The sequence below is a fragment of the Phoxinus phoxinus genome, assembly GCF_949152265.1.
Source record: "Phoxinus phoxinus genome assembly, chromosome: 6".
Classification (NCBI taxonomy): domain Eukaryota; kingdom Metazoa; phylum Chordata; class Actinopteri; order Cypriniformes; family Leuciscidae; genus Phoxinus; species Phoxinus phoxinus.
In genome coordinates this window covers 43,667,860-43,682,251 of record NC_136881.1, presented here as the reverse complement: position 1 = coordinate 43,682,251, position 14,392 = coordinate 43,667,860, and the positions used below count along the sequence as shown (strand labels likewise).

Here is a 14,392-nt window from a genome sequence, read left to right as displayed (position 1 = left end):
AGTCTCACCCTGAGTCTCGTCTCACCCCCAGTCTCACCCTGAATCTCGTCTCTCCTCCAGTCTCACCCCGAGTCTCGTCTCTCCTCCAGTCTCACCCCGAGTCTCGTCTCACCCCCAGTCTCCCCCTGAATCTCGTCTCTCCTCCAGTCTCACCCCGAGTCTCGTCTCTCCTCCAGTCTCACCCCGAGTCTCGTCTCTCCTCCAGTCTCACCCTGAATCTCGTCTCTCCTCCAGTCTCACCCCGAGTCTCGTCTCTCCTCCAGTCTCACCCCGAGTCTCGTCTCTCCTCCAGTCTCACCCTGAATCTCGTCTCTCCTCCAGTCTCACCCCGAGTCTCGTCTCTCCTCCAGTCTCACCCCGAGTCTCGTCTCTCCTCCAGTCTCACCCCGAGTCTCGTCTCTCCTCCAGTCTCACCCCGAGTCTCGTCTCTCCTCCAGTCTCACCCCGAGTCTCGTCTCTCCTCCAGTCTCACCCCGAGTCTCGTCTCTCCTCCAGTCTCACCCTGAATCTCGTCTCTCCTCCAGTCTCACCCTGAGTCTCGTCTCACCCCCAGTCTAACCCTGAGTCTCGTCTCACCCCCAGTCTCACCCTGAATCTCGTCTCACCCCCAGTCTCACCCTGAATCTCGTCTCACCCCCAGTCTCACCCTGAATCTCGTCTCACCCCCAGTCTCACCCTGAATCTCGTCTCACCCAGTCTCACCCCGAGTCTCGTCTCTCCTCCAGTCTCACCCCGAGTCTTGTCTCACCCCCAGTCTCACCCCGAGTCTCGTCTCACCCCGAGTCTCGTCTCACCCCCAGTCTCACCCTGAGTCTTGTCTCACCCTGAGTCTTGTCTCACCCTGAGTCTTGTCTCACCCTGAGTCTTGTCTCACCCTGAGTCTTGTCTCACCCTGAGTCTTGTCTCACCCTGAATCTCGTCTCACCCCCAGTCTCGTCTCACCCCCAGTCTCACCCCGAGTCTCGTCTCTCCTCCAGTCTCACCCCCAGTCTCACCCTGAATCTCGTCTCTCCTCCAGTCTCACCCCGAGTCTCGTCTCTCCTCCAGTCTCACCCCGAGTCTCGTCTCTCCTCCAGTCTCACCCCGAGTCTCGTCTCTCCTCCAGTCTCACCCCGAGTCTCGTCTCTCCTCCAGTCTCACCCCGAGTCTCGTCTCTCCTCCAGTCTCACCCTGAGTCTCGTCTCACCCCCAGTCTCACCCTGAATCTCGTCTCTCACCCTGAATCTCGTCTCTCACCCTGAATCTCGTCTCTCCTCCAGTCTCACCCTGAATCTCGTCTCTCCTCCAGTCTCACCCCGAGTCTCGTCTCTCCTCCAGTCTCACCCCGAGTCTCGTCTCTCCTCCAGTCTCACCCTGAGTCTCGTCTCACCCCCAGTCTCACCCTGAATCTCGTCTCTCACCCTGAGTCTCGTCTCACCCCCAGTCTCACCCCGAGTCTCGTCTCACCCCCAGTCTCACCCCGAGTCTCGTCTCACCCCCAGTCTCACCCCGAGTCTCGTCTCACCCCCAGTCTCACCCCGAGTCTCGTCTCACCCCCAGTCTCACCCCGAGTCTCGTCTCACCCCCAGTCTCACCTTGAGTCTCGTCTCACCCCGAGTCTCAAAAGCACATCAGTCTCAGTGACTCTCTCCTGAATCTCACCTGAGTCTCAAACGCACAGACTCTCCAGACTCTCAGTGCTGACTCTCGTCTGATTCCCAGGTGGAGAACGGGGATGGGGTCGCGGCCGACTCTCTCTCCATGGACCCTCAGCTGGAGCGGCAGGTGGAGACCATCCGAAACCTGGTGGACTCCTACATCGGCATCGTCAACAAGAGCATCCGAGACCTGATGCCCAAGGCCATCATGCACCTGATGATCAACAGCGTGAGTGTGGGCGGGGCTTATGCCATCATCTCACACTGATCACATGTCTTATTCACTTTAATCAGCTGTCAATCACAGAAGACACTTCGCTTTTTCATTTTCTTTTAGCGGTCATTTTTATTGTATATGTTTATGTCTTTGCATTGGAGTTTTTTCTTTCTGTTTACTTATTTTTTTTATTTATGTTTTTTGCGTTGGAGTTTTCTTTTATTTATGTTTTGGGTTAATTTTTATTTGTTTTATTTATTTTATTTATATATATATATAGGGGGGTATTTTTTATTATTATTATCTTATTCATTTAATTAAGTTTTTTCCCATTGGAGTTTAGTCTGGGGATTTATTAATTTTCTTTGAGTTTTGCTGTCTCTACCTCGAAGCCTCTAGCGCCACCAGCAGTGTTCAGTTTGTTCAGAGCATCCAGGTGTTTGTTTAAGCCGGACTGATCCGGTGTGTGTGTGTGTGTGTGTGTGTGTGTGTGTGTGTGTCAGGCGAAGGAGTTCATCCACTCGGAGCTGCTGGCGTACCTGTACTCGTCCGGCGATCAGAACAGTCTGATGGAGGAGTCGGCGGATCAGGCGCAGCGGCGAGACGAGATGCTACGCATGTATCACGCGCTCAAGGAGGCGCTGCTCCTCATCGGGGACATCAGCACCAGCACCATATCAGCACCGGTCCCGCCGCCGGTGGACGACACCTGGATACACACCGACCCCAGGTACTAGCATCCCGCTCAAGGTCAAAACAAACATTATCCAGACACCTGATAACATTTCACTAGTGTGTGCAGGACTCTACAGTTCATTTCTGTAAGTGAGGAGAGCAGAATACAGTAAACTGGGACATATTATACCCATAAACTCTTCATACAGAGACTAACAGTAACATTTACACAAAACTGATTGGGCCACTTTGAGCTGGTCATGTTCTGCTGAAGTGTGTGTCTGTAACTGCTAATGCTCTTTTTACACACACACTGAACACAATGAAGCATTGCTTGGTCACTGGTTGAGCTAAACTGGTATTATCTAATTGTGTAGTTAAATTTACCAGCTGACAGATATTCAACATAATTCATTTATAATGGCCGTTTCTGTTTTGAAGTCCATAAAAGTGCATCTATCCGGAGATAAATAAATTGATAAATATATCTATTAACCCCCCCGGAGCTGTGTGGAACACTTTTATGATGGACAGATGCACTTTTATGATGGACAGATGCACTTTTATGATGGACAGATGCACTTTTATGATGGACAGAAGCACTTTTATGATGGATAGATGCACTTTTATGATGGACAGATGCACTTTTATCATGGATAGATGCACTTTTATGATGGACAGATGCACTTTTATGATGGACAGATGCACTTTTATGATGGACAGATGCACTTTTATGATGGATAGATGCACTTTTATGATGGACAGAAGCACTTTTATGATGGATAGATGCACTTTTATGATGGACGGATGCACTTTTATGATGGACAGATGCACTTTTATGATGGACAGATGCACTTTTATGATGGACAGAAGCACTTTTATGATGGATAGATGCACTTTTATGATGGACAGATGCACTTTTATCATGGATAGATGCACTTTTATGATGGACAGATGCACTTTTATGATGGACAGATGCACTTTTATGATGGACAGATGCACTTTTATCATGGATTGATGCACTTTTATGATGGACAGATGCACTTTTATGATGGACAGATGCACTTTTATGATGGACAGATGCACTTTTATCATGGATTGATGCACTTTTATGGGCTTCAAAACAGAAACGGCCATTCACTGCCATTATAAAGCTTGGAAGAGCCAGGACATGTATTAATGTATTATAACTCAGATTATGCTCGTCTGACAGAAGAGTGTCATATACACTAGGATGTTTGAGGGACAGTAAATCATGGGCTGATGTTCATTTTTGGGTGAACTATCCCTTTAACCACGAATATGTCAGATCTAATAAATCACGTGACTGCTCTAGTTCTGACGGTGTTGCTCTGTCTCCGTCAGTCCCCCGTCTCAGCGAAAGCCGTCGGCAGGCGTGGCTCCGCCCCCAGGCCGGCCCCCTGCAGTGCGCGGCTCCACCCCCGGCCCACCGGCCCCGCCGCCGCTGAACCCCTCGCCTGCGTTCGGGGCTCCTCCGGTGCCGTACAGGCCCGGCCCGCCTCCAGCCGCCGCTAATGTGTTCGGGAGTGGCGCTGTGGACCCGCTGGCTCCGCCCCCTCAGGTGCCGTCCCGCCCCGCGCGCGTGCCGCCCGCTCTGCCGCCCGGCATCCCCAGGTACGACCGACACCCTCCTCACACACATTTACACACAACTTCCAATTGCCTCTATTGTGAAGGCGTATGAATATTAATTAGATCACATGTCAAGTCCCATAACCTATTCAATATTCATGAGCCACGGATATCATAGATAATGAAGAGTGTGAAGCTGGAGATTTTACTGATATTAGTAATGGTTGGTCTTGTGACAGCAGTAATTATCTGCTATATACATTTCAATTAATTAATTATTAAAATTCAATTAAACCATTAAAATGGAAGCTAGACCAATTGAAATGGGGGAAAAATAAAACTTAATTTCATATGGCCATAAAATCCTTTTTTTTTTTTTTTTTACTTATACATTTGAATTCTTCAGGCATGTTTCTTGATTACTAAAATGGAATTGAACCAACACAAAATCTTGAACAAAATAAAAACTGAAGAAAAAAAATATATGGAATCCAGAAAATATAAAATTGGAAAAAAAAAATTATATGGGAAAAAATTAAACTTATTTCATAGGGCACTAAAAATTATAATATGTTAAAATTTTTAGTTTTGTTCAATTGTATTTAAAAAATGTAATTCAGTTGATTAGACAAGTTTATTGATTTCTAAAAAATTTATTTAAACTAGGGCTGTCCGTTAAACGCGTTCTTAACGGCGTCAATTTTTTTATCGCGAGATTAACGCCTAGCAAGCTTTGTAGTTTTTTTTCACATGCTTTTGCAACAACTAGTAACGTTATTAAAACTACAACACCACAGCGGATCTAGCTAGACCAGAAACAAAACAACAGGCACACACTTGTTTGGGCTTGCGATGCGAACCGGCCGAAGAGTGGACGAGAAGCGCCGCGTCTAGGACAACTCGTATCGCACATCGGACGCGCGCTTTCCCAGTTTATGGCCAGCAATAAACGCAGAATGGCGCTGCCGGTGTGTGTACACTCATAGAGAATAATGTGTTAGAATTTTAAATATGAGGCGCTGCGCTTCTCGTCCGGTGTGCGAACCCCTTTAACGTTACGTTTTGAGTGGATGAATGATGAGCGCGAGACGCCGAAATGGAGGCCAATAAGATTCTGAATGGAAAGTTTACTTTTAAAAAGTTTCCAAATGGTTCAATTGACAAGACCAAAGTGATGTGTGTGTGTCGTTGTGAACTGAGCGATCATCGTCCAGTCTAATACCACTCGATGGTCAAGCACACACACACACACCGCTGATGCGTTTCTACGCCCACTCGTCAATATCAGCAACGTCACCTCGTCAGTATTTCTGTCACCCTTTTATTGATGGACAGTGTCACATTGTGTGAGAGATTATTTGCTCCAAGTGAGAATGTTAGTGTGAAATTGAACACAGTATATGTTGTTTTCAATAAAAAACATTTGCACAAAGCAAGCCGATCCACTTTCCATGTTGATAAGAGCATTAAAATGAGGAAAAATAATGGGACGGAAATAAATCAAGAGACATTTAAAATAGATGTTCTAATGTGCGATTAATCGCGAGTTAACTATGACATTAATGCGATTAATCGCGATTCAATATTTTAATTGTTTGACAGCCCTAATATAAACAGAATCTTGAACAAATAAAACTGAAAAACTTGAAAAAATGAAATACAGAAAAAAAGTCAAACTAATTACATAATGCAGTAATACCATGATGTGTTGTCCTGTGTGTGTGTGTGTGTGTGTGTGTGTGTGTGTGTAGCAGGAGACCTCCAGCGGCTCCAAACCGGCCCACGATCATCAGACCGTCAGAACCGTCTCTGCTGGACTGAGACACTTTACACTCAAACACTGCCAAAGCAACCACACACACACACACACACACACACACACACACACACACACACACACACACACACACACACACACACACACAAACAGACACTAATACACACACACACACACACACACTAATACACATACACTAAAAGGAACCAAACACAGACTAATACACACACTAATATACACACAAGTGCAAATAAGGGCGTCAACTCTAAGTTTGATTGACACGTGGTTTTTGATACACTTTCAATAGTAGCTCTAGTAACTGACGTATCGTGATGTGTTTAGATGAGCTTTTCCAGTGCTTCAGGAACTTCAGGGAACTTGTCGGGAGAACGAGTAACACTTTACACGTGTGACATCATCCAGCACGTATGGTCCGTTCATTTCACACACGCGCGTCTTAAACACTCCTCCTCTGTGTGTGTGTGTGTGTGTTTATAAGCGTGTCAGGCTGCGGATGATGACTCTGTGGTGGGATCACATGATATTCAGCACTTTTAATGTGGATGAGGGTTCAGATAACGTCTCAGAAACATGTTTCGCCTCTAATTACGAACACTCGTCTTCCGGGAATAAATCTTGAATCAAGTTTTGAGTCTTATTCAGCTTCACTTCTCAAGTACATCAGTTTTATAGATGTGTGAACATGCCTTCACTGTGCTCTCTCTTTCTCAAGACTGGACAAAAGCAGAAGTGCAGTTATTATTATTATCAATAAAAGGGCCATTAGTTTAGCGACTGCTTAGATCCATTCCCTCAAGTACTCTCAGTCTGAAACCCAAAGATGTTTTCTCTTGTTGTCTTAAAAATTACTGACATGAAAATTCCTTGTACTTTCAAAATGTGCCGCATTTACAAATAAAACCAGTTCTGTAATCTGACACTCGAGTCTTGATTTCCATCCATGAATCGAGCGTCTCAATATGAATATGAACATTGCCGTACACTGAGAAGGAGAGTGGTTTCTTCTTCTCCAGTACAGAGTTTGCCCTGATCACTGAACACTAGCGACACCACGTTCAAATATACAACCCGTTTTATTAGTTTTATTGTGTAAAAGTCTTTAAAAAGGCTGTACAGAAGATTCCCTTTGCAAACCGTAACGTCACTCTCCCAAAGCGCCATCATCATGAAATGACAGGACTGAAAAAACAAGTGACCACACTATGACAGGAAGACATGAAGCGGACAGAAATGTGAAGTCTTGCGTCCTCAAAACGATCGATTCGCAGTCTGATGTTATTATTATTATTATTTCTTCAGCAGTTCGATATTCGACTGTGCGCGACTGAGCTTCACAGGCACCCGGAAACACCACGAAGGATCGTCCAATAGGAAAGCGTCTACTCCATCTAAAGGCACGGCGGTGCCGTCTCGGGCCTCGACACACGTGTGTGTGTGTGTGTGTGTGTGTGTTAGGAGCAGACTCTCCGCTTGTCGTCGAACAGCCGCCGGACGGTGTAGACCTGAGTGAGCGCTACGCTCAGCATGACCAGCATGTTGACACAGGACCAGAAGGAGACCCGCCACAGGTTGTCCTCCAGCAGGTTTCGGTCGCGAGCCTCGAACGCGCGCAGGACCGTCTGCATCTGACGACTGCGCTCCAGACGCCGGTGGACCGCCTCCATGGACTCCTGCCGCGGGAAACACCAGGTTATTCAGTATAGTCCAGCGGTTTATACTCCGTTAAATACGGAAGCTTGTTTCCAAAAAATCTAAAAGGTAATTGACTTTCTCAGAATTTGTACTTTTTTTTTTCTTTTTTTTTACATCCAAATTGCGAGATGTAAACGGATGCGAATGTGTGAAAGTCAATTATAATTTTTTTTTTTGTCTTGTAATTCTGAGGAAAAAGTCAGAATATAGTCGAAATGGCCTTGCGTAGTTAGAAGAAACCAGCTTACATGTTAAATACAATTGAAGATCTATCAAATATCATGAAAACATGTGCAGGCCATATTTCACCCAAACATACACATTAAAAAATTTGAAGTTCTATTTTGCTTGGTCAATGCGGTTCTGGTTAAAATATTTTTACAGACATTGAAATAAAGCTTACATTAAAATATAAATATTGAAGCGGCCGGAAACTTAAACTTTAGAATTATTCAACTACAAAAAAATGTAATTAAAAAATAATGAAATTACTAAAAACTAAAAAATATATAAAAATAAAAACAAATTTAAATATTAATAAGAAGTATGATAGTATATAAATAATAGTCGAATAAATCTATTACATTGATCTATTAAATTAAACACTAGGGGTGTAACGGTATGCAAAAATCACGGTTCGGTACGTACCTCGGTTTTAAAGTCACGGTTCGGTTCATTTTCGGTATAGTAAGGGAAAGAAATGCAAAACATTAAACTGCTGGTTGTTTACTATAAACTTTTTTTAACAATTTGTTTACACTTTTTTAAACACAGTTTTTAATTAAATATAATAAATAAAAAAGAATAATAAATAAAATACTGCTGCAAAGTTCTCCACTAAATAAAATACTCTCAAACCAATATTGGCCATGACGCTAGCTAGCGAGAGGAGAGAGAGAAAACAAATGCTCGACAGGCATAAAGATATTTATGTCCGAGCCCGACCCGAAACCGACAGTTAAAATCCCTTTTTTTTTTCTCATACTAATGACACGCGTACGTTTGTTTGTGTGGAAAGCCTGCTTTTAAGCAACTGAAAGGCATTTGGAAATGTCAACAGATGAGCGCTCTTAACACAGGCGCGCATGCACATGTTTCGTTGTCACAGCAACATAAACAAATGTCCGCACACAGGAAGACAGATGTTATGGTAATATTTTGCATGTATTTTAATCACAAAAATGAACGTTTGCATCGAGTGAAAGCATCAGGCACATTGGCTACCTACATAATAAGCTGTTTTAAGTGTAAAATGTTCAATGCCTTATCGCGCTGATGTGACCGAGCCCGACCCGAAGCCGAACATATCTAAATATCTGTCCGAACCCGGCCCGTACAGTTGTACAGCGCGCGCTCAAGTGCAACACGGAGACTTCCGACACTTAATATGTTCGTGTGGAAACCCGGAATTGACCTATGTTCCGCAAACAAAACTAGCCTAATTTACGTGAATGATTGCAATTTGCATTCGGTACACATGTGCACCGTACCGAAAGTGCTGTACCGAAACGGTCCGGTACGAATACACGTACCGTTACACCCCTATTAAACACTAATAATCATCGAATAACGCATCGAAAAGAGTTCACTGATCAAACAGTTCTCAGACTAATTAATGTAAGGGCTTTAACAAAACCACAGGGGTCAGCCAGACACGTGGCCCATAGACTGCAACTGTAAATTAATTACTATAAACATTTACACTAAGATGATCTGATGTTGCCCATAGAGCGAATTATATTTAACAAGAATAATAATTTATAATTCAACGCTATATAATCATGCGACACCTTTATGTCATCCAGCTTGTACTCCAATAGGTTCTCTGGCTCTCCTAGCCCCGCCCACTCGTCGTCCGCTCCCGCGTCATTGGACGGGTTGTCCAGGATGACCTCGAAGAAGACCATCTTCTCGGAGAACCTGCTGAAGGTGTTGTCGAAGCAGATCTGATAATCTCCCGCCTCTGTGGGCTCCACCCTGAAAACACAACGGACCAATCACAAGCGAGAAAACAACGGACCAATCACTGACGAGAAAACGACGGACCAATAACAGGCGAGGGTACTATACGGTTATCCGGACCACACAATGGCCTACCCCTAACCCCGCCCCTAAACCTACGCGTCACTGGGGTTAACACCAATCATACGATGGCCTACCCCTAACCCCGCCCCAAACCTACTCGTCACTGGGGTTAACACCAATCACACGATGGCCTACCCCTAACCCCGCCCCTAAACCTACTCGTCACTGGGGTTAACACCAATCATACGATGGCCTACCCCTAACCCCGCCCCTAAACCTACTCGTCACTGGGGTTAACACCAATCATACGATGGCCTACCCCTAACCCCGCCCCTAAACCTACCCGTCACTGGGGTTAACACCAATCATACGATGGCCTACCCCTAACCCCGCCCCTAAACCTACTCGTCACTGGGGTTAACACCAATCACACGATGGCCTACCCCTAACCCTACTCGTCACTGGGGTTAACACCAATCACACGATGGCCTACCCCTAACCCCGCCCCTAAACCTACTCGTCACTGGGGTTAACACCAATCACACGATGGCCTACCCCTAACCCCGCCCCTAAACCTACTCGTCACTGGGGTTAACACCAATCACACGATGGCCTACCCCTAACCCTACTCGTCACTGGGGTTAACACCAATCACACGATGGCCTACCCCTAACCCCGCCCCTAAACCTACTCGTCACTGGGGTTAACACCAATCACACGATGGCCTACCCCTAACCCCGCCCGCTAAACCTACTCGTCACTGGGGTTAACACCAATCACACGATGGCCTACCCCTAACCCCGCCCCTAAACCTACTCGTCACTGGGGTTAACACCAATCACACGATGGCCTACCCCTAACCCCGCCCGCTAAACCTACTCGTCACTGGGGTTAACACCAATCATACAATGGCCTACCCCTAACCCCGCCCCTAAACCTACCCGTCACTGGGGTTAACACCAATAATACAATGGCCTACCCCTAACCCCGCCCCTAAACCTACTCGTCACTGGGGTTAACACCAATCACACGATGGCCTACCCCTAACCCCGCCCCTAAACCTACTCGTCACTGGGGTTAACACCAATCACACGATGGCCTACCCCTAACCCCGCCCGCTAAACCTACTCGTCACTGGGGTTAACACCAATCACACGATGGCCTACCCCTAACCCCGCCCCTAAACCTACTCGTCACTGGGGTTAACACCAATCATACGATGGCCTACCCCTAACCCCGCCCCTAAACCTACTCGTCACTGGGGTTAACACCAATCATACGATGGCCTACCCCTAACCCCGCCCCTAAACCTACTCGTCACTGGGGTTAACACCAATCATACGATGGCCTACCCCTAACCCCGCCCCTAAACCTACTCGTCACTGGGGTTAACACCAATCATACGATGGCCTACCCCTAACCCCGCCCCTAAACCTACTCGTCACTGGGGTTAACACCAATCATACGATGGCCTACCCCCTAACCCCGCCCCTAAACCTACTCGTCACTGGGGTTAACACCAATCATACAATGGCCTACCCCTAACCCCGCCCCTAAACCTACCCGTCACTGGGGTTAACACCAATCACACGATGGCCTACCCCTAACCCCGCCCCTAAACCTACTCGTCACTGGGGTTAACACCAATCATACGATGGCCTACCCCCTAACCCCGCCCCTAAACCTACTCGTCACTGGGGTTAACACCAATCATACAATGGCCTACCCCTAACCCCGCCCCTAAACCTACCCGTCACTGGGGTTAACACCAATCATACAATGGCCTACCCCTAACCCCGCCCCTAAACCTACTCGTCACTGGGGTTAACACCAATCATACGATGGCCTACCCCCTAACCCCGCCCCTAAACCTACTCGTCACTGGGGTTAACACCAATCATACAATGGCCTACCCCTAACCCCGCCCCTAACCCTACTCGTCACTGGGGTTAACACCAATCACACGATGGCCTACCCCTAACCCCGCCCCTAAACCTACTCGTCACTGGGGTTAACACCAATCACACGATGGCCTACCCCTAACCCCGCCCCTAAACCTACTCGTCACTGGGGTTAAGACCAATCATACGATGGCCTACCCCTAACCCCGCCCCCTAAACCTGCCCGTCACTGGGGTTAAGACCCATCAGGGATGACTATACGGGACTAAAAGACACATGTGTGGTCCGGATAACAGTATAGTTCACAGGCGAGAAAACAGCCCTGGGGAGAGCAACGCCAATCATTCTGACACGATGATGAATCTTGTGCAATTTTCTTGAGGGGAGATTCACACAGAACGAGTTTTTGCTTTTAAAAATGTGAGACGCAGTGTAATGACAAATAAGGCAAGTTATAAAGTAATGGTGTAGCGCGCGCGTTTACATTGAAAAACGATAGAAAAGCAGCGCGGGTGAACGCAAACCGCGTTCAGTGTGAACACTTTCGAAGACCTACCGTGGCAGTACTATGGTACAATTATGTATGATGAGGTGGCTAGTACTAATAGCCAGTACTAGCTAATCATCATATTCAAGTACCATAGTATGTGCCCAAAAATAAACGTTGAGTGAGGGAACACTCACATATGAACGCCGTCTGAACGACGAAACTCCGAGACCAGGTACATTCCCTCAGGAGAGACGACGGAGAAATCCACATCCATTCCCGCTCCTGCGATCACCTGAGGAAAAATAACGTCATATCCTCCTTATATACCCTAGCAACCACTCAGAGCTGCTTAACAACGGCACAGGAATACCAACCGCAACATCATATCACAGTTGTCCAGGTAATCAGCATTCACTTTCTTATGTATAAAAAAATAAATACGAGAATCATATTTGTGACTGTTGACTTAATATGATTCTCATGTCATCACGGATCTGAGGCAGGATATACAGCAGGCCACGATAAACAAACATCTCACACACACTGTAGTTTACTGTGGTAACTTACTCTGGTAAAATCGTGTAGATCGACACTACTGTAGTTTACTATGGTAACTTACTCTGGTAAAATCGTGTAGATCGACACTACTGTAGTTTACTGTGGTAACTTACTCTGGTAAAATCATGTAGATCGACACTACTGTAGTTTACTGTGGTAAATTACTCTGGTAAAATCATGTAGCTCGACACATCTGTAGTTTACTGTGGTAACTTACTCTGGTAAAATCATGTAGATCGACACATCTGTAGTTTACTGTGGTAACTTACTCTGGTAAAATCATGTAGATCGACACTGTAGTAGTTTACTGTGGTAACTTACTCTGGTAAAATCATGTAGATCGACACTGTAGTAGTTTACTGTGGTAACTTACTCTGGTAAAATCATGTAGATCGACACTGTAGTAGTTTACTGTGGTAACTTACTCTGGTAAATTCATGTAGTTCGACACTAGATCAATATTCTTACAGATGTTTAAACCAAACGTATTTATCGTTACCGAAAAGTTAGCGAATTCTGCTAAAATATTATAAAAATGTTTATGATATGATTCTATATTTAAGTACTAAGTAATATTAAGCAACTTTGTACTTTCTTTATAGGGTTAGTGTATGATTAGGATTTGGTTGAGGGTTAGTTGGATGTAATAATACATAATTTACTGTTATTACTATGGTAAGTACGTAAAATAAAGTGTTACACTTACAATGTTTTGAGCGAACATTTTAAAAACACTAGACTGAATGAACGTTATATTGACGTCACTGGAAGAACGTTTGAGGAAAACCTCTCCAGAACGTTATCTAAAGCCCTGAAAGCGTTCCCTGTTACGTGTATATTCACAGTTAACGATGAAACGTTCCGTGTCGCCGTTGGTGATGTGACGTTACCTGGTACTCGATCTCGATGCTGCCGTTGTGAACGGCGCTCTGGTAGAAACACTCTTTACTGGCGGCTGGCAGCAGAAACGTGAACTCGCTGTCGGTGGGACTGAACGCGTTCGCCACGCAGATGAACACCGCGAGCAGAGACACACTCAACCTCCGCACATCATCCATGCTGTTTTATCACAGAAATAGCTTTTAAACGGGTTTGTGAACGGGTTCTTGCAGGAAAACCAGTTAAAACCCTCCGTCCGTCCAGCGACGGATGTGTTCCGCTTCCGTAGCTCAACTTTCGCTCTCAGCCAATCAGAGCTCACCGAGTGTCCGCGCGGCAACCAATCAGCGCGCAGGGAATCGCGTTATACACATGCGGGGTAAAACCATGGTATCGAAACTTTTTATTATTATTATTTATAAACGTAATTATCAAGCAATCACGGATAAGATTAACTTTATAAACCCTTATCATATATAAAAATATAGATATTGGTACAATTAGGCTAGTTGTAATTCACACTTCAAACAGTAGTTCAGTAAGACACGTATGTGTTTATCAGATATTATTTTACACACACTGATATGATCTGCTATCGCTAGATGTCAGCACAGTCAAACATACTGAGCTCCTTTAGTTCTGCTGATGAAAGACACGTGTATACATCCGTGTTGAAAATAATAAATGACTGACAATCAGTTGCTTTAAAAAAAAGAAAAGATTATTAATATGTGACCCTGGACCACAAAAACAGTCACAAGTTTTTTTTATTATTGAGATATCACATGAAAGCTGAATAAATAAGCTTTTCATTGATGTATGGTTTGTTAGGATAGGACATTTGTCCGAGATACAACAACAAAATCAAAACATTGAGAAAATCTCCTTTAAAGTTGTGCATTTATGTTCACGATTGTGCTGCATCCA

General features: G+C 45.3%; 2 protein-coding genes across 6 annotated transcripts in view; one reads left to right on the top strand and one right to left on the bottom strand.

Moving 5' to 3' along the window:
• The window catches only part of dnm2b (dynamin 2b), a 24,568-nt gene extending 18,489 nt beyond the window's left edge, over positions 1 to 6,079 (top strand). For 3 of the 5 annotated variants that reach the window (XM_079617164.1, XM_079617163.1, XM_079617167.1), the window contains 4 exons: positions 1,702 to 1,866; positions 2,358 to 2,584; positions 3,895 to 4,164; positions 5,874 to 6,079. In XM_079617164.1, coding sequence (XP_079473290.1) covers positions 1,702 to 1,866; positions 2,358 to 2,584; positions 3,895 to 4,164; positions 5,874 to 5,943 — 732 coding nt within the window. In that variant the 3' untranslated portion in view covers positions 5,944 to 6,079. The remainder of the gene's footprint in view (positions 1 to 1,701; positions 1,867 to 2,357; positions 2,585 to 3,894; positions 4,165 to 5,873) is intronic. The other 2 variants (XM_079617165.1, XM_079617166.1) reach the window with 1 other exon arrangement.
• An 897-nt stretch (positions 6,080 to 6,976) lies between these two features.
• On the bottom strand, positions 6,977 to 13,785 carry tmed1b (transmembrane p24 trafficking protein 1b). The gene is made up of 4 exons (XM_079617221.1): positions 13,477 to 13,785; positions 12,223 to 12,320; positions 9,403 to 9,589; positions 6,977 to 7,590 (listed from the first exon to the last, which is right to left on the bottom strand). Exons 1-4 carry the CDS (start codon positions 13,642 to 13,644, stop codon positions 7,372 to 7,374), a joined length of 672 nt encoding a protein of 223 aa, XP_079473347.1. The 5' UTR covers positions 13,645 to 13,785; the 3' UTR covers positions 6,977 to 7,371.
• Between the last annotated feature and the right edge of the window lie 607 nt (positions 13,786 to 14,392).